The sequence below is a fragment of the Arachis ipaensis genome, chromosome B03 (assembly GCF_000816755.2).
Source record: "Arachis ipaensis cultivar K30076 chromosome B03, Araip1.1, whole genome shotgun sequence".
NCBI classification, from domain to species: Eukaryota; Viridiplantae; Streptophyta; class Magnoliopsida; order Fabales; family Fabaceae; genus Arachis; species Arachis ipaensis.
Genome location: NC_029787.2, coordinates 50183203 through 50201835, shown reverse-complemented (window position 1 = coordinate 50201835; position 18633 = coordinate 50183203). Strand labels below are relative to the sequence as shown.

The following is an 18633-nucleotide window of genomic DNA, read 5'->3' as shown; positions in this document are numbered from 1 at the left end:
TTGCGTTGAGACACCTCAACAGAATGGAATTGTAGAAAGAAAGCACCAACACATTTTGGAAGTTACTAGAACATTAATGTTTCATTCAAATGTACCTAAAAGTTTTTGGCATTTTGCTGCAGCTCATGCTATCCATTTGATCAATAGGCTTCCTAGTATGTCCCTCAATGAATCATGTCCTTATCAAATTTTAAAAGATAAATTACCTGAAATTGCTTACTTGAGAGTATTTGGTTGCCTTACCTATGCATCTACATTGACTGCACATAGGAAGAAATTAGATACAAGAGCCAGAAAATGTGTACATCTTGGTCATAAAATTGGAGTTAAAGGATATCTTTTATATGATTTGTCAAATAGAGAAGTGTTTTTGTCAAGAAATGTCAGTTTTTATGAACATGTACTACCTTTTTTACAAACTGAGAAACTTGAATCATCATTACAACATCATGCAGCACCCTGCATACCTACACATTATACTTTTTTTGACCCTTTTGACTCACCTCATCATAATATCATCAATAATAACACAAATCACACACAATCTGATGGTACTCAGCATGCATCTCATGACTCTCAACACACTTCTGCATCCATTGAGTTAAGCAGTGACAATTCTAATCAAATTGCACCTAATAGTCCTCAATTAGAAAGTACTCTTAGAGGTTCAGCACCCCAAATAATACCTCATCAACATACATTACATGAAAACCATGAGTTGCATTTAGAGACACGAAAGTCACTTCGCCCTAGGAGACCACCGTCTTATTTGAGAGACTTTCATTGCATGATTGCCTCTTCCAATGGTTCAGCTACTACCAACACCACACATAAATATCCCCTCTCACAAGTAGTCTCATATGAGTCGTTGTCCCCAAAGCACAAAGCATTCACACTAGCTGCATCCATACATTTAGAACCCAAAACTTATGATGAAGCTGTTAAGGATTCGAGCTGGAAAGAAGCTATTAATAATGAACTTTCTGCTTTGGAGAGGAATAAGACCTGGACACTTACTGAATTGCCTGTTGGAAAGAAAGCAGTGGGTTGCAAATGGGTTTTTAAACTCAAATTGAACCCGGATGGATCTATAGAGAGACACAAAGCACGCTTGGTGGCACAGGGTTTTTCTCAAACTAAGGGTGTTGACTACAAAGACACTTTCAGCCCTGTAGTTAAAATGAACACATTTCGGATAGTTATGGCTATTACGGCTATCAAGAATTGGCATTTGCACCAGTTAGACGTCAATACAGCGTTTTTACATGGAGATCTCAATGAAACTGTCTATATGAAACCTCCACCAGGTCTCAAAATTCACAAACCAGGTCTGGTATGCAGATTAGATAGATCCCTCTATGGATTAAAACAAGCAAGTAGACAATGGAACACAAAGCTTGCTGGCTCTCTAACTAAGGCTGGCTACACTCAATCTAAGCATGACTATAGCATGTTTACCAAGAACACTTTGAAGGGTTTCACTGTTATCTTGGTATATGTTGACGATTTAGTAGTTGCAGGTAGTGACTTGCAGGAAATTCTTCAGATCAAGACTTATTTGCATAACTTGTTCAGAATTAAAGATCTTGGGGAGCTCAAATACTTCCTTGGCATGGAGGTAGCTTGAGGCAAGAAGGGCATTTCCATTTGTCAGAGAAAATACTGCCTCGACTTACTGCAGGATTATGGAATGCTTGCTGCCAAACCAATATCCACTCCTATGGATTATACCACTCATTTGTCAAAAGACTCGGGAACCCCTCTAGCCTCAACTTCAGAATATCGCAGAATTGTTGGGAGACTCTTATATCTAACAAACACAAGGCCTGAAATTTGTTATGCAGTATCTAGATTAAGTCAATTCTTAGATTGTGCTACAGATAAATATTTTCAAGCAGCATTGAGAGTGTTAAGATATCTCAAAGGAGCACCAGCAATGGGTTTATTCTTTTCTTCAACCACTGACCTCACTCCTTCTGGCTTCTCAGACAGTGATTGGGGAACATGCCTAGATTCTAGAAGATCCATCACAGGGTATTGTTTTTTCTTGGGCACTTCAATAATTTCATGGAAGAGCAAAAGGCAAGATACAGTTGCAGCATCATCCTGTGAAGCAGAGTATAGGGCATTGGCTTCAGCAACAAGAGAGGCGCAATGGCTTCGTTACATGATGAAGGAACTTTAGATTGACCAACAACGACCAGTGAGGATTTATTGTGATAGTCAATCAGCATTACATATAGCTGCTAATCCTGTTTTTCATGAGAGGACAAAGCATATTGAAGTGGATTGTCATATTACAAGGGATAAATGGCAAGAGGGGGTCACTAAGTTGCTGCCAGTAACAAGTGCTGATCAAGCCGCAGATATTTTAACTAAAGCTCTTGCACCTAGCCTGTTTCGAAACTGTCATAACAAACTTGGACTATTGGACATTTGCACTCCAAGTTTGAGAGGGGGTGTTACATGATCAATAGTCATTATACATTTAGTTTGAGAGTACATTTGTACTCCAAGTTTGTTAGATATAATTAAGTTAGTCAAGCTTAGTTTGTTGAAATTTGTACAGTAGATTAGTTTGTTAGTTTTTTAATTGTAAGCATATATATTGAATAGAACCTGAGTAAGTAGTTTCGCGTGGTTCATTCTCTTATTTTGGAGATGCCAACACTCATGCTTTTTCTCTCTGAGAACTAACTTCTTCTTCCATCTCTTTCTTCCACTTTCTAGAACTTTCTTCTCGTTTTTCACTCATTCTTGATTTCTTTAGTTTTCTTCCTCCATTTTTTCACTTCTCTTCACATCTAAGCTTACACGATAGAGATGATGAGAGTTGCTTCACCTCAATTCACGGTTCTTTAACACTCCTCCTCCTTGTTTCTTCTTATTCTTCTTCCAAATTCGCGTAGGTTCTTCTTTTTCCCTTCTTCTTCTCCTCCTTCTTTAATGTTGCTTCTTCTTCTTTTTCTTTTTCGTTATCGTCATCACCAATAATACCAACATTTTACGAATATTTTTATTAGTTCTGATTTTTTCTGCTGCTACCATTAAATAATTTCGGTTTATTTCTTAATTTATTTCGGTTCATTTATGTGTTAATTGAGGTTCACTTGATGTTGTTGATAAGTATTGACCAAATTTTTTATTCCTTAAGTAATTTCGGTTTATTTCTTAGTTTAATTGAGATTCATTTGGATCCAGAAATAAATTCGATATGTTTTTGTTAATGATTGAGTCTTTTTTTAATAAAAAAGAATGAAATTATTTATTGTCACTTTATTCGATTGTATTAGATTTCATTTCATTCCATTCAATTTGTCTTGAAAGCTATTCCAACTATTGGGACAAATTATTCATCGACAATACACTTGGGTTGCAAATGAACCGAAAATATTATTAAAGCAAAACTATTGTATAATATTAAATGAACCGAACATTTATCCATTATATAAATTCAAATTTAAAAACACCTACGTCTAAAATGAAATGAAAATATTATCAAAGTGAAACTATTGTATAATACCAAATGAACCGAATATTGTCCATTATATAAATTCAAATTCAATTCAAAATGTTAGTTTTTGTTAGCAAAGTGTTAGTGTTGTTGGTGATTACGATAACGAAAAAGAACAAAAAGAAAAAGGAGGAGGAGGAGAAGGAAACGGAAAAATAAAAAGAGAAGACGAAAATGAAAAAATTGTGTTATTAAAATATGCGTGTGATACACATTAGTGTGATGAAAGTAATTTTTGTTAAATTTAAACTAATTTAATTAAATTTAAATACAAAAATATTTAAATATGTAGTTGGGTTGATGTTTATATTAATTAACTGCTTAAATATAAATATAATAATTTTTTATCATCTATAAAATATTCATTAAAATGATGTCAAATAGTTCAGTAATGTTATAAATAAGAGGAACTCATCAATTACCTTTTTGCTTTTTTAAAAGTATCATTTGCTTTCCATTACATCTGACTTTTGTTTGTATTTTAAATTAAATTTAAATTAAAGAGAGTGACCCCTACCGAAAAAAATTAAAGCGACGGGTTCACAGTGTGTTCGCAGCTTAGAATTTCTTTCTTTTTTTTTTTTTTTGGTCTTTTCGTATGACACATTTGTATTGCCGGTTGAAAAAATAAAAAGGAGTTGAATGAAACGGTAAATCTAGCATATGTTAACCTTAGCTTGTTTCAATATTCACCAGTTGAGAAACCTCCTTTGTCTAACTTAATTTTTTTTTGCTTATTTATATATATAATCAAGTATCCAACTACCCAATTACGTACTTACCCATATTATACTAAAAGCTTGAAATAATAGTTTTACAATACGATGTCTCAATCATTGAAAATGACTTTATCAAGAAACTGGCCCACTGACAAGTGACCCTTACACAACATTAATACTAAAATAAATACTAAAATAATAATTAATAAGGCATATGAATCCGTTTAAAGCTATAATCAATTTCTTTAATCAAAAGCCATATATTATATACACATTTTAGTAACAGCTACCTTGTTCTATCCAATAATTAGCTCGTTCATTTATTTAAATAAATATTAAAAATTTAAATTTTATTATGTACATATAAAAATTTATTAACTAATAATAAATTTTTAAATAAAATTTTCATTTAAAAGATATTATGAAAAATAAAAAACAGTCACTTAAACCATTAAAAATGAATTTGTTAGCGATTTTTCTAGCAATCATCACCCACAAAATTCCAAATGAAACCACGGGCTATAGTCCAACCACTCCATCAATTATTTTTGGACCCCTCTGGTTGCTTTTCCATAGTCCATAGTCTTATAAAAGACAACACCAATCTCCACCTTCACAATAATAATCTTTGGCACAAACACCAACACTAACACAAACACAAACACATGTATCTCTAATCTTCTCCATACTCCCCACAATCCTTGTTACAAAATTGAAAGAAATTATTGTTACATATGTTAGGGAAGAGAAAAGACCAATTATGATCGGAAAGTTGTCGGAGTTGTTAGTCGCCGGAGGCCGCGCCTCTGCAGTTTTGGACACCATAGGGAGTCCAAGAAGCCCTTTGGACATGAACTTGAAGATGCAATCATCATCACCAAAGGGCTTAAAGAGCTATGACCTTGGTGGTGTTGGCCTAGCAATTGTGATGGCACTTGACAAATCCAATTATAACAAAGAAGGTAGTGAGATTTTGCCAAAACATGCCGTTTCTGTTTGTACTACACCAAACAACATGAACCGGTACCGGTCTAGGCCAATCCCGGTTCATAACGAAAAACAACACCAAGATCATCATGAGACTGATGTTCCAAACTCCGAAGATTACACATATGTGACGTATCATATACCTAATAACAAGACCATCACTAAGGTTTACTATGATGGCGGTGAAGAAGGTGCGAATCTAAGACATGGTTACAGGATTAACGACAACAACAACAACTACTTTGGCGTTGGTAGAACAACAACAACAACCACCACCACCCCACCAACACAAAATTTGGTTGTTGAAGGTGAAGCGTCGTTTCCCACATCGGATTTTCTCAGTTCATGTCACCTTTGCAGAAAGAAACTCCATGGCAAAGACATATACATGTACAGGTATTGAACATGAATCCAAATCTTTACGTTGTGTTTGGTTTGTGTTTTTTGTTTTTAGATTTTTGTAAAAAATAATTAATATATATTCGGTTTGAAATACTAAATAGGCAATCAATTTTATTCTCAGAATTTTTATTTTATTGTTCACTGAATTTAGTTGATAAAATTTTGGGAGGTGGACTAATTATTTATTTATTTATTTTGTGAGCAGAGGAGAGAAAGGATTTTGTAGCCCAGAGTGCCGTTCAAGGCAGATAATGATTGATGAGAGGAAAGAGCTTTGTAGATCAGAAGCTTCAAGATCTGTGGAACTCTCAAGTTCACCATACACAAGGGACCAAATGTTTTCAACTGGGATTATTGCCCTTTAACCTTAGGACTATATATTTATGAGAATTTAAACACCTTGGTTGTAATAATAAATTGTAACCAAAAGGAAAATTTTGATCGGAATAAGAATAGTTATAGAGATTTCTAATATAGCCATACTTTTTTTTTTTTTTGGGACCAGGATGTATACAGAGAACTATGAACTTAAGATCTCAATTGCATAGATTTGGGTGTCTTCACTTCTTCTCATCATGAGTTTTGTCGAAGGCATGAACAAGTTGAGACTTCAGAGTTTCATTCTATCTTTCAATTTAATTTTCCTTTCGTTATCTATTTTTGTTATTATGGGTATTTGACCTTATACCCCCGACACTGCTCTGCCCTGTTGCGTAGGTTTCCGTCCATTCATACTATTCATCAATCAGATGAGCATATGCCATTCAATGACACAAAACAAAATTTGCCATTCATCAACTAAGGGTTTTTCTTTTTTATCTTTCCATTTTATTTTATATAGACATGGTAAAAATGCTTTAATACTTGAAGATATCAAGGCTGGTTCTACTATGGGGAAAGAATAATGTGGTCCTCTAAGGACCTGGGAGGTTTTATAAAATAAAAAAGTTACAGGGGTTGATTTATAAATATTAATTTAGTTCAAAAGCTGTGTTTAGGAAAGTGTTTAAAAGATAAATTTGCTGATGATTTAGATGACTAGTGTAAACACTGGAAACGAACAAAACGACGTCGTGTGTAGAGACATATAACCATCGAGCAAGAAAAAACAGCAGCTGCAGGGAGAAATGGCTTCGACTGAGCTACAAGAAAGGAGTATCTTCGGCGACTTGATCTGACGGACTAGGGTCGAATCTCAGCACACTCATATCAACATCTCTTTGTTACGCCTTCCATCCACCAGATCCACAAGGTTAGTGGAATTTTTTGCCGTATGAATGTTTGAGGTAGGAATTGGGGAACCCTATAACGACAACCCCTAATTTTTAATGAGTGCCGTATATTTCACCTTGCTGATTTTCTTTCCTTTTATGGAGCAAAAAGACGTGTAATGGGGTTGTTTTTCACGGTTTTAATGGGATGTAAAGTGAATTTTGTGTTGAAATGTGATACTGAGTTGAGGTGGTGTAGATTTCTTTGGTTCAGGGGAGGCTTACCCTTTCATAGCAGTGCAAGCTGAGATATTTTGAGCATACTTTTCAATATTGATAAGTGGTAACTAAGAACTTTGTTACACTCTTCTGCTTTTGTAAGGAAAATTAAAGGGAGAAAAAATAGATAAGGGTCTATGCAAAACATTGGCTTGAGAAAAAAATTATTTGTTTATTTATTTATACAGCCCTACATCACCAAGCTATAGTCCTACTTCCCGTTATTACAGTAGATTATCTGCAGAGTATAGTCCCACATCACCATACTATAGGTGAGTCATTCTTTGGATTCTTTTGATTTTTGAACTTTGCTAATGGATGCAGAAATGGAACTTGCCAACACTAAAATGAGGATGAGCCTTAACCTTGGTTCTCAATAGTAGCCTTTTGGGTAGTTGAAAATGGTACAGTGACTTTGGTAGTGAAACTGCACACTTGTTTTGTTATAGTTCTTCACTCCAAGTAATTATGTGTCATATTATTTTGCAGCCCCTCATTTAGTCCAAGTAGGTAAGTTAAGAACAACAGTACAAATGTTCTCTCTATCTTTCTTTCTTTCTTTTTTTCCTGCTTTCTTATGTGGTGCTAAAATTGCAAGAGGTTGCATTTCTTCTATTGTTTGACTAATTCACATTTTTACATTTTACAAGTCTGGATTTCAGCCTAACTTCTCCACAGTTCAGGTATGCATCTATAGATATCATTATTTTAGTTGCCAAATATCTGGGCATGTCTATTAATTTTGCCATTCTGTTTCATCATTCGTAGTGCTTCAATGGAATACTCGCCAAGTTGACCTGGTTACTCACCGTCATCAACCAGCCAATACACTCCATAGACAAGTGCCAAGGATGAGGATGATAATACAACTCTGAGGTAAACTCACACCTGAAGAAAATTAATATATGTCATGCTTTCTATCTTTATTGGATGGAGTATTTGATAGTAAACATAATTATGAAAATCTTCAGTAGGTATATAAGGTGATTCAATATTCACTTGATTCTATTTTGCTCGCATTGATTTAATAAATGTGCATTTCAAAATAAAAATTCTTTAAATAGTCTCTCATTTTTTTCAAAGAAAAGAATAGTACAAGAAGGTGTTATTATTTTTAATGTAAAACTACTTTATACTAAAATAATAATTAAAGATATTTATTAAACAAATTTCATGAATAAAAAAATTACTATAATATCAAGTTTATAGCTTTTTAACATAAAACATTTGTACTCTCATTAGTTATCCTATTTTTCTAAAATATTTTTCAAACACAATAATGGCCAGATGTTTAGAAAATTGGAGGATATTTATTGTTGCTAGTATAAGAAATCGAGGGAAAAAGAAAGAAGGTTTTGATGTTGACATTCTTGCACTTTAACTTTCCTTGGGATTCATGGTAGCACAACAATATTGAGTGATAGCATTTGGTCCTAGCATTATTAGTAGAGTAATTAGCTATAAGTAAAAATAAATTAAATAATAGTTAGAAGACTTATGATGGATTATGATGAGATATGAAATTTAAGTTTCACTTTTTTAAATTCTCTTACAAATGCTTGGAATTTGCATTGGATTTTTAATTACCATATTTTAGGTGAAACTTGTGAGTATGCTGTTGGCATTCAATAAATCATGAGTTTCTAAAGGTGCACAATTTATGAATGCAGACTACACATATTCTATGCCTTGAGTTTCTTCATGTTTTTGCTTATGTATTTCTGATTGCACTGCTAGCGACAGGTTAAGCATAGTCAGAATTTTGTAGTCGTCTTTCATTTTTTATTTTTCATATTTCCCTTTGAAATCAATTAAGATTGGTTAGATCAATTTATGATGTCTTGTCTTTGTTTTCTTATCATTGGGTTTTTTCGTTTCCGATTTAATAATATCGAATTACCAAGAAGATAGTTCTTAGCGGTTTGGGATTTAGCGAGTAACAATGGAGGGGACCGAGGAGGTTTCATCTAATTTTCAGGAGAATGTCACTCCAGGGGTAAGCATATAATCGTAATCTTGATGGAAAATGAAGTAAGAGTATTTTTTAGGACAACCTCTTGGCATCAAGTGTGTATTGCTATGGTAATGGATTGTTTCAGGTGGACGAGGACCCGATAGAAAATGAAACCTTTGTTGCAGAAACAGAATCCGTTCCGATTGGTGCTAGTCATTCAGACGATCAAAGAGATGTCATCGTTCTTGACGGAATAGGTTCGTTTGGGACAATTGATTTTGATGCGTTGCGAGCTGAGGAGATTATGATGATAGAGTTTGTGGATTTGAAAACTGCTTACGACTTCTATAACGAGTACGGTCGAATTAAGGGGTTTTCCATACGGCGGTCGAAGGTAGGGCGCTGCAGGAAGGCAGGATCTGAGGGCGACATTATATGACAAATTTTTGTATGCTCGCGACAAGGTGAACGAGATGCAAAGCATGTTCACAGAAATGATAGGAAGATGGATCCTAGACCAGTAACGCGATGTGGGTGTAATGCGCGGATAAAAGTTCATGTTGACTCAAGGAACGGGAGATGGTACGTTGAGTTCTTCTCGGATGAACATAACCATGAAATGTTGGAGGCAAGGTTTAGGGGAATGATGCGGTCTCACCGGGCAATAAAAACGGGGGATTTACACCAGATTAATACTATGAGAAGCTCTGGCCTTCGAGTTCCGACAATATTTCGGGCTTTTGCAAACCAAAGTGGTGGATTCGAGATGGTTGGGTTTCAGGTGAAAGACATCTATAATGCAATTGAGAAGCAAAGAAGAGCTGGAGCCAGCGACACGGATAATGCACTCAAGTATTTACAAATGTTGAAGAGTCGTGACCCCTGTATGTTTTGGAAGTATTCGTTGGATGAACAACGGAGGCTCCACAATATTTTTTGGTGTGATGGCGCAAGTCAGTATGATTTCAATGTTTTCGGAGATGTTATGGGGTTTGATGCAACGTATGGGAGGAATAAGTACAAATGTCCCCTTGTGATATTCTCTGGCGTGGATCACCACATGCGCACTGTTGTGTTTGGATGTGCGGTTCTCTCAAAGGAAGGGGAGGAAAGCTATGTGTGGTTGCTTCGGGCATTTCTGGAGGCCATGAAAGGAAAGGCTCCTAAGTCCGTTATTACCGACGGTGATCAAGCCATGAAGAGTGCAATCAAAGCTGTATTTCCAGAAGCACATCATAGATTGTGCAGCTGGCACTTGCTACGCAATGCGACCGCTCGAGTAGGTATTCCACGGTTCATGACCAAGTTTCGTCTTTGTTTAATGGGGGATTTGGAGGTCGATGACTTTGAAAATATATGGAATGATGCAGTTGAAGAATTTGGGTTGCAACAGAATTCATGGGTCAAGGATATGTATGAAAAGAAACATATGTGGTCAAATGCCCACATTAGGGGCAAGTTCTTTGCTGGGCTCAAGACAACATCAAGGTGTGAGGCGCTAAATATGCAAATAGGCAAGTTTATACACAACGGCTACAACTTGAGGGAATTTATTGAGCATTTTTAACAGTATTTAGAGTTCATGCGTAGGAGAGTAGTGGTAGCTGATTACAAATCTGCTTATGGAGATCCGGTTGTGAAAACAAGATTGGAGGAGTTAGAGCGGTTTGCAGCAACAGTATACACACGAGAGGTCTTTCTCTTATTTCGGGAGGTGTTATTATTAGCTAGCAATGTCAGAGTAGTTTCTTCGAAGAAGACAAGCACGTGTACATTGTTTGAGGTGGCCATGTATTGCCAAGGTAGATCATGGAATGTTTCGTGGGGGGAGATAGATGATGAATTCAGATGCTCTTGCTTGCGCATCTCTTTTGGAATCCCCTGTGTCCACATAGTTGGTGTGCTTGTTACACTAAACATGGTTGTTATTCCAGATAGTCTTATACTGGGTCGTTGGACAAAGAAGGCAAAACAACCACCAATAAATAACCATGTATTTAGTGGAGAGATTCCTGATGCAGCCTATATGAGTATGCATGCGGCAATTCTCGATGACTGTAGAGAACTGGTAAAGCTTTCTTGTAGTTACTTTGAGGATTACTACGAGGTGAAGACCAAAATAGCTAATGAACGAGACGCGTTAAGAGAAAAGATCCGGAAAAGGTTGGCGACCACTGCTGAGGGCGGGGGCGATGATGCGTCCATACACGATCCTCCGAGAGCCAGACATAAAGGGTGTGGTCGTCATGTTGTGACGACTCGTGGGAGGTACCGGCGTGTCCAACGCTGCAGAAAGTGTGGCAAGGCTGGCCATAACGCTCGTAGATGCGCAGACGAGAATGGTGACGATACCACGCATGTATTAGATGCTTTTGGATCATCGCACAACATGGACGAGTTAGAAGAAGCTGAGGCTTCACAACAGATGGAGTACGATGGTCTGAGCTTTTAAATGAGTTTGAATAGGTATTACCTTATTTTACATTACTGTTTCATTATTGATTGAATTTCAATCCGTGCTCTGCGGTTGCTCATTCCACAATTATACACACCAAAGCCAAACGATAGCCAAATGAGACAATTTGCACAACTCCTACAGCTTTATATTGTTATTATAAAAATTAGATGAAGGAATTGTTTCATTACTATTGTCATTGAAATTGAAAATTCACTAATATATCAATTCAAAAGCTTATATCTCAGAAAAAATTGGAAAATAAAAGGTTCTTTTTTATCATTTTTTTGCTGACTTCTGTATAAGTATTAATATTTACTTGGATACTCAATAGTAGGCAAGAAGCTTTTATCCATTCCTGCCCAAACATAATGTTCTACCAATTCTTATATAGACTTATGTGGAAAGAGATAGAATTGTTACTAATCCTCTGTGCAAGCCCTTTAGTAGTTGCATGTTTATTTTATAATTTTATTTGTTGTTATATCTGTAGGAGTATAGATAGGATAGGGGCTTTTACGGAAATCTAGTTCAATATTAGATAGAGCATATAGTTAAAGAAGGCTGACTTCCTTGTGACTTTCTTACTCGTGTAATTTTCCTTTAGCTTATTAGTTTCTGCAGTTGGATTGAAGTTGAGTTTATTGTTTCCCCAATTTTCTTATGCATTTGCAGAATTGTTGCCAGAGGACTACAGCAACCAAGCAGGCTCTTATCAAACAGTTGTCCATGGTAGGCATACCACTACAGGAGAAATTTGAGACTATGACTAGCATAGTGTAATTTTACGTCTTGACTTTGTTAATGTTGATGCTAATTTGTGTGTATCATTTTAACAGAATCAAAACCTAGCTTTGTTAATAAAGAAGGCTTTTAATGTGTTTATTGACATTTTAACGATTTTTTTTGGTAATGAGTTTCGGTTAAAAGAAGCTCTTTTTGTAGTTGAACTATCAAGTAGTCAAGTGGGCCTATTAGTTAAAATATTAAATTAAAAGGGAAGCCCAACGCTGTAGTAGAATTATCTTTTGGTGGGCCTCAACACATACACAATTTCTACTATCCAAAAAAGAAAAAGAACTTACTAAATGTACTGGAGAAAATAACACGAAAAACTCCCTTTAATGTGGTTCCTTTTTTTTTCGTATGCAAGAAAAAAATAAAAGATTGTTCTTTTTTCTGAGGAGGGAAATTACTCATGTAGTTAAGATGTGAAAGGCATCATAAACCACAATCCTAGCAGGACCCAACACGTAACAGAAGGATGTCCAAAGCATTCATTAATTTCAATGAAGTGTTTATGCCCCCTCCCCCAAACACTCCACAGAGAGAAGACAACATAATAAAACAATATTCTAGCGTTGTTGTGTGAATAATAAGAACCCGCTGTGTGATTTGAAAAATTAGATAAGTCAAAACACTATTCTAGCGTTCTTGTGTGTATAATTTGAACCCGCTGTGTGAATTGAAAAATTACATGCGTTCTTGTGTGTATATTTTGAACCTGCTGTGTGAACTGAAAAATTAGATAAGTCAAAAGACTAGATACACTATCATGCATGTCTCATATTCTCACAAAGTAGCACAACATGTAGATATCTAAATTTAGCATTAGTAGTTGTTGATAATAGTCCTCACCACAACAGTGACATGTGTAGCTAAGAAGGAAGACATTCCAAAACCTACAAGTGCACTTGCATGCTAATGCTCCCTTGACATAGTTAAGCCAATTTAGATGACCATCATGGATGTTGAAATTATATTGGGATAACAAAAAAAATGGACATCTAAATCGGCGCTAAGATTGTTCATGGACCATACTAGCATAGAGTGCACTAAGAACATTAACCTTCTACTAATACGTGAAATTAACTAAAATATTAAACATTCATAATACTAAGATATAAGTAGGTTCCTAAGGCATGTATATAACAACCACATGTTCTCATGGCAAGATTTCTCTTGCAGTCCTTCGAGAATTCCAGTCAACTAGGGACCGCTGAAAGAATTCATCTCGCATTTCATTGAAGTGCTCCGTAGCCAACGCAAGCGCAGTGTCCATCCTTATCTTGTCAGATATACAGTCAATGTTGTTCTGAAAAAGTGAGTGACAAATAAATAATAATGTTATTGTTACTTATGCCATCTCTATAAGGCTTGGATAATGTGAAGACAGAAAAAGTTAAGGGAAGAAAACCTTTCGCTGCCCAACAGGGTTCAGCGTAAACAGCTGCTCCATTTGGAGCCAGAGAAGCATCCACAGTTTGTCATAGTAGCTGCATGGATAACAAAATTATAGATCCCATCATGATTTAATGAAGATAATATTATCAAAAAAGTAGCAGCTGTCAAAATACCCTACCAGTTGTTCATATTTGGAACCCCGAGAACAAAATTTGGGTGCCATTCAGCCAGAGGAGGTCTGCTGCCCAAAACGTTCAGGTCAGGGTACAAGACGTTGATGACCTTATCTAGTGCCCTTGCCTATAGATAAACCATAGAAGAGGACCATGAAAAATGTTGTTGTGTTAATAATGGCAGATTAGAGTTATTTGATTGCATAAATGCATATTGATTTGCTTCAATTTGAGGACTATTAGGAGATAATGGCAACTTACATGATGACACAAATGACTCTTATGACTCTCTTATTGTATATAGATAGCTGAGAATTCCCATGAATGGTTATTGGTTTAGGGCTAATCATAGAGGTGAGGAACTCACAAGATATTGGAAGACAAATTGAGGAACTCACAATATATTGGCAAACATTCGATGCACTAATGCCCTATAAATCAGGTTGAGCAAATCCCACCACGGTAGGAGTTCACAGAACAACTAATTATAATGAAATAAACTTAATTTTCTTAGTTTTTTTTTTTATCTATGTGGTTAATAATTTGACTATCAATAGTGTTCATTTCCCTATAATAAAAGGAAATAATTACCACCAAGTAGCTCAGAAGGGGTTAAACTTACCACCTCTGAAGCAGCATGAACCCTCCCCATATGGGTTTCAAGTGTTGGAAAACTATCAAACAGCCATATTTTTCCGTTTGGGATGTCCACTGTCATAAGATAGTAGTGGATTTCTTTTGACGGTTTCAGCACATCTTTCATTTGAACATAAATCTGAATAATATACAACACATTCATGTGAGAACGTATCAGCATGTTGGAAATAGAAAAATGAATGAAAGGGATACAAGGTGAACTTACATATTTCAGAGCAGTTGATTTGGGAAAGTAATCATCGGCATAATACGAGATAACATGCTCGTCGCCGATATCCGAGTCTAGTATGAAGTCCTGCAAGGAAGGAGCAAACCAAAGTTTATTTATTTGTGTCCCAAATGTGAATGTTAGCTAGGTTTTTAAACTGAATAACTACTTACTGAGAAAATGACTGGGAGGGACCAGACAGTGCAATCATGGAGTTGAGCTTGTGTCCATGCAGTTTTGTAAGACATGAGCTCCATGACAAAGTCCGATGGATCATTCCCTGGCAAAAGGCAAGAGAATGCTTCACGGTCCATGGTATGAGTTCCTCTCTTGAAAAGAACCTCATTCGAACTCAATGAAGAACCAAATAAGTAGGCCGCTGCCTGAGCCTCCTCAAGGCTATACCGCATTGCCCGCGTAATCTTGAAGTTCGAACGGATAAACTGTTAAGACGTGAAACAGGTTGTTAGAGTTCAGATAATGGCGAAAGATAAGCAGCTAACAGTCCATAGACAATGCTTCTTACCGGAGGAAAGGTAACCCCAACAGTAGCGCAGCTCAACTTCAGTGGTGGTTCTCGCATTGGCTTGCGCATCTTGCCACTCCTCTTCATATCCTCTGGAGAGCGTTCAGCAATCTTTGCAATCTTCGAAGGTTTTGGTGTGCCAAGCACGGAAGGTGCACCGCATGCAACATTCTCACCAAGTCCACCCTAAACAAGTTCAAATAAAAAGTTGTTCTCTACATTAACAATGACAAATGAGTTTCAAACAGGTTCATGGGAAATGCGGTTAACATAATTACCCTGACTTTACCCCTCATTTGCAGAGGGATGTAGGAGGAATGGACCGGGGCAGCTGCTGTGGCACCTGAAGAGGAACCTCCGGCGCCGGACTTGTTGAACATGCGGGTTTGTTCTTGATGAATAATAGAGCCCAATATAAGAGTGTCCTCATTCCAGTTGCCAAGGATCCCAGAGTGCAGCAACGGTTCCATAGAGGGCACGGTGTCACCTGCAGGTTGGTCAGCTGGTTTTTCGGGGATGTAGACCTCCTTCTCATCTCTTGCAACCGGAATGGTTAAGTTCTTGCCACCGCCGACGTCATCATCGTCAACAACAATAACATCAGAGGCGGCGTTGAGAGACTTGCTAGGTTGTCGATCTTTCTGCCTGAAAGTTTTCAGCGCTTGGTCAACCAAACTGATCGCTCTTTTCAGGTCGCTGGCAATAGCTCCAACCTGCTCGGCTCCCTGCTCGAAAGTCTGTTTTAGAGGAACAGAATAAGGTTTCGGTAAGTTATTTATGTAAATTTCGGAACCAGAATATCGTTATGTAACTCAGGGATTTTGTCAAACAGATTTACCTGAAGAACCTTGAACATATTCTTGGCAAGACCCTCCATGGTTTCATTCAGGACCTTCAACGCAGCAGAAACATCACTGTCCTGAGAAAACAACACAGACTCACACATTAATATCATATGACTACGACATTATAATGTAAAATAAATGAGAATGAGTAACAAGGAGCAATGTACCTCAGGAAGAGGTGACCGATCTTGGTGTTCTCCCACAGCCTTCACTGCCTCCTCAGCATCCATGATAGATGAGAACCAGTTCTTGGGTAGTGAACGGTAAAGCAAGAGAAGCAGTTTCTGAATGGTGTGAATGGTAAGACATAATCCTACTTAAAGGAGTAGTGAAGGATTGTCTTGAGAAGTGAATGAATATAGGTAATGAGTTAAATTTTGTTAGGTTATGTCATAGGGTGGCGTTATGGGAAAAGGGGAAGCATAATATCTAGCATAATCTCCCGTCTGTGGTCTGTAGCAGAAAATCTGATGGTTAAACCATCTTGCATCCATGAGAATGAGAGAATCTCAGTGTAACCTTCAGGTCTTCTATTCTCCTAACCTCTCCCAACACCCTATTCGACCTATGTGAATGAGACATCTTTTGGGATTTCTCTACTCCTAACCTGCCAACACCATACTTAATCTAAGTGAATGAGACATGATGGTGTCACAAATCATCCACAACACTCAAACATCAACTAGTAAGTTAGCATCGAATCATCCTAATTGACATGTGTATAAAGTCATTATAATTTAATATATTTAATGGGATAAAAAATAAGATACAATTGATAATGTCAAATACACTTATTAATCCTTGAAAAAAGTAACAAAATGGGTAATGTGGTGAAATAAATAAACTTCTTTGGACAAAAAAAAATCGACAACATTGTGTAAATTTTTTTATTTTTTTTTACACATACACACCTTTTTTTGTTGAAATATTTCATAGTTTGAAATCTTTAAATTTTATTGTGCTGGTTTACATTTTTTTTTTATATTATATTTTGAAATCGTTGATCACAATATAAATTTTTTTTTTAAAGTTGGATTTACGTTAGAGCATTATTCACTTAACTATTTTGTGTCGTCAATCAATACATTTAAGCATTATAAGCTCTTATTATACACTTAAATATTTGTGTCTCAATCAAGTCATTTAGGCATTATGAGCTCCTGCTACCTATTTTTTAAATTGGTGGGAGAATAATTCTATTTATAATTACCATAGTTATATCGTTCATATTTACGCATTTTTCAAATTCTGACTGAACCAGTCATCCCAAAAGAGGATGCATTATTCTCTCAATATAAGCTAGAAAGTGAGTATCGCCCGCTCATATGACGAATGATTTAAATCCAATTTACCATATCCAGTGGAGGTTCATAATAATCGTTAATCTACTGGTCATAATAAGAATTTAAGTTTAACTTGAGCACTAATAACATTTTACACAACTCTTTTTTAACTTAAATACAAAAGCCACTCATACCACAGCAGACACACTTAGTACCACTTCTAATTCTACTTAATTAGATAATGAAAGAAGTAAGAAACGGCGAGAAAGAAACAATGAAGTCACAAATTAGTTCTTACAACAAGTAGTTTATGCAACCTACCCCTTGCATGCGACGGATATGCCATCAATCCTTTTGATCCTTCATCTTGATCACAATAGACAACTTTTCAATAATTTCCCCAATCTGAATGAACAACTCCCGCTTTTCCGTCTCAAGACGAGACACACGAGCTTGTAGTGACCCCACCGCCTCCACTAGCTTACAAATTGTAACACTCTCTGCATACAATCAGTAAATGAATCTCTCAAGCCCAATAACATGTAATGCATATAATTCTCATTATCCATTCAAGTACAATTTTTACCGTTCCCGAGCTGGTGCTGAAACTCCGGCTGATTGGCTGCCGAAGGGTGCGAGCTGGAACCATCTTGGGACAGGAGACCACCTGGTGGGAATGTAGCCCTCGTCGTCATCTCCACACGCGGGGGGTGGTTGACATCCAATCCTGCAACATCTACACCTCCAAAGGAAGACTCGGCCGACAATCCTCCTTGGTAGGCCATCCACGCGTTGAGTCCAGCCTCGTAGCTAGGGTACCGGCGGTGCAAATTTCCTGGAAACCCCGTGACCCGCTGTTCTGCCGCCTCCCACATTGGATAGATTCCGGGGATTCGCCCCCTGAAAACCACGTAACAGTTGCCGTTGATGCGGAACACCATCATGGGTAACCTACCTTCACTGCGCTCTTGAGTCCCACAAGCCCTGGTTACAGCAGCTAAGAAATTGAAGAATGAAGGGTTACACTTGTGTGGGGTTAGATCTAACCCTAAACCCCTCTTCCTGTGAATGTCACGTGACATAAATTTGGATAAAAAATATTACATAATATAAAAAATTAACGAAAATAGTCAAACATAAAAAATAAAATAATTAATATATTAATATAACAAATAATAAATAATATAAAAAATTTTTAATGTTTTATTTTTCCTATTAAAAATAATAAGTTAAGTA

At 36.6% G+C, this 18633-nt stretch overlaps 2 protein-coding genes across 3 annotated transcripts; both read left to right on the top strand.

The window, feature by feature from the left end:
* On the top strand, window positions 4823-6256 carry LOC107630440. Of its 2 annotated transcripts, none has more exons than XM_016333562.2 (2): window positions 4823-5652; window positions 5705-6256. In XM_016333562.2, the coding sequence occupies exon 1, from the start codon at window positions 4994-4996 to the stop codon at window positions 5621-5623; it is 630 nt and encodes a 209-aa protein (XP_016189048.1). In that variant the 5' UTR covers window positions 4823-4993; the 3' UTR covers window positions 5624-5652; window positions 5705-6256. The 2 variants fall into 2 exon arrangements, with proteins under 2 accessions (XP_016189048.1, XP_016189046.1); XM_016333560.2 differs by having other exon boundaries at window positions 4839-5616; window positions 5828-6256.
* LOC107633079 (protein FAR1-RELATED SEQUENCE 5-like) lies at window positions 9572-10633 on the top strand. Its single transcript, XM_016336713.1, has one exon. The coding sequence runs from the start codon at window positions 9572-9574 to the stop codon at window positions 10631-10633; it is 1062 nt and encodes a 353-aa protein (XP_016192199.1).

Coding starts and splice junctions, on each gene's coding strand:
- LOC107630440 (XM_016333560.2), top strand. CDS start 4,994: ATGATCGGAAAGTTGTCGGAGTTGTTAGTCGCCGGAGGCCGCGCCTCT. Junction 5,617..5,827: donor AAAGACATATACATGTACAG/GTATTGAACATG, acceptor TTTTGTGAGCAG/AGGAGAGAAAGGATTTTGTA.
- LOC107633079 (XM_016336713.1), top strand. CDS start 9,572: ATGGATCCTAGACCAGTAACGCGATGTGGGTGTAATGCGCGGATAAAA.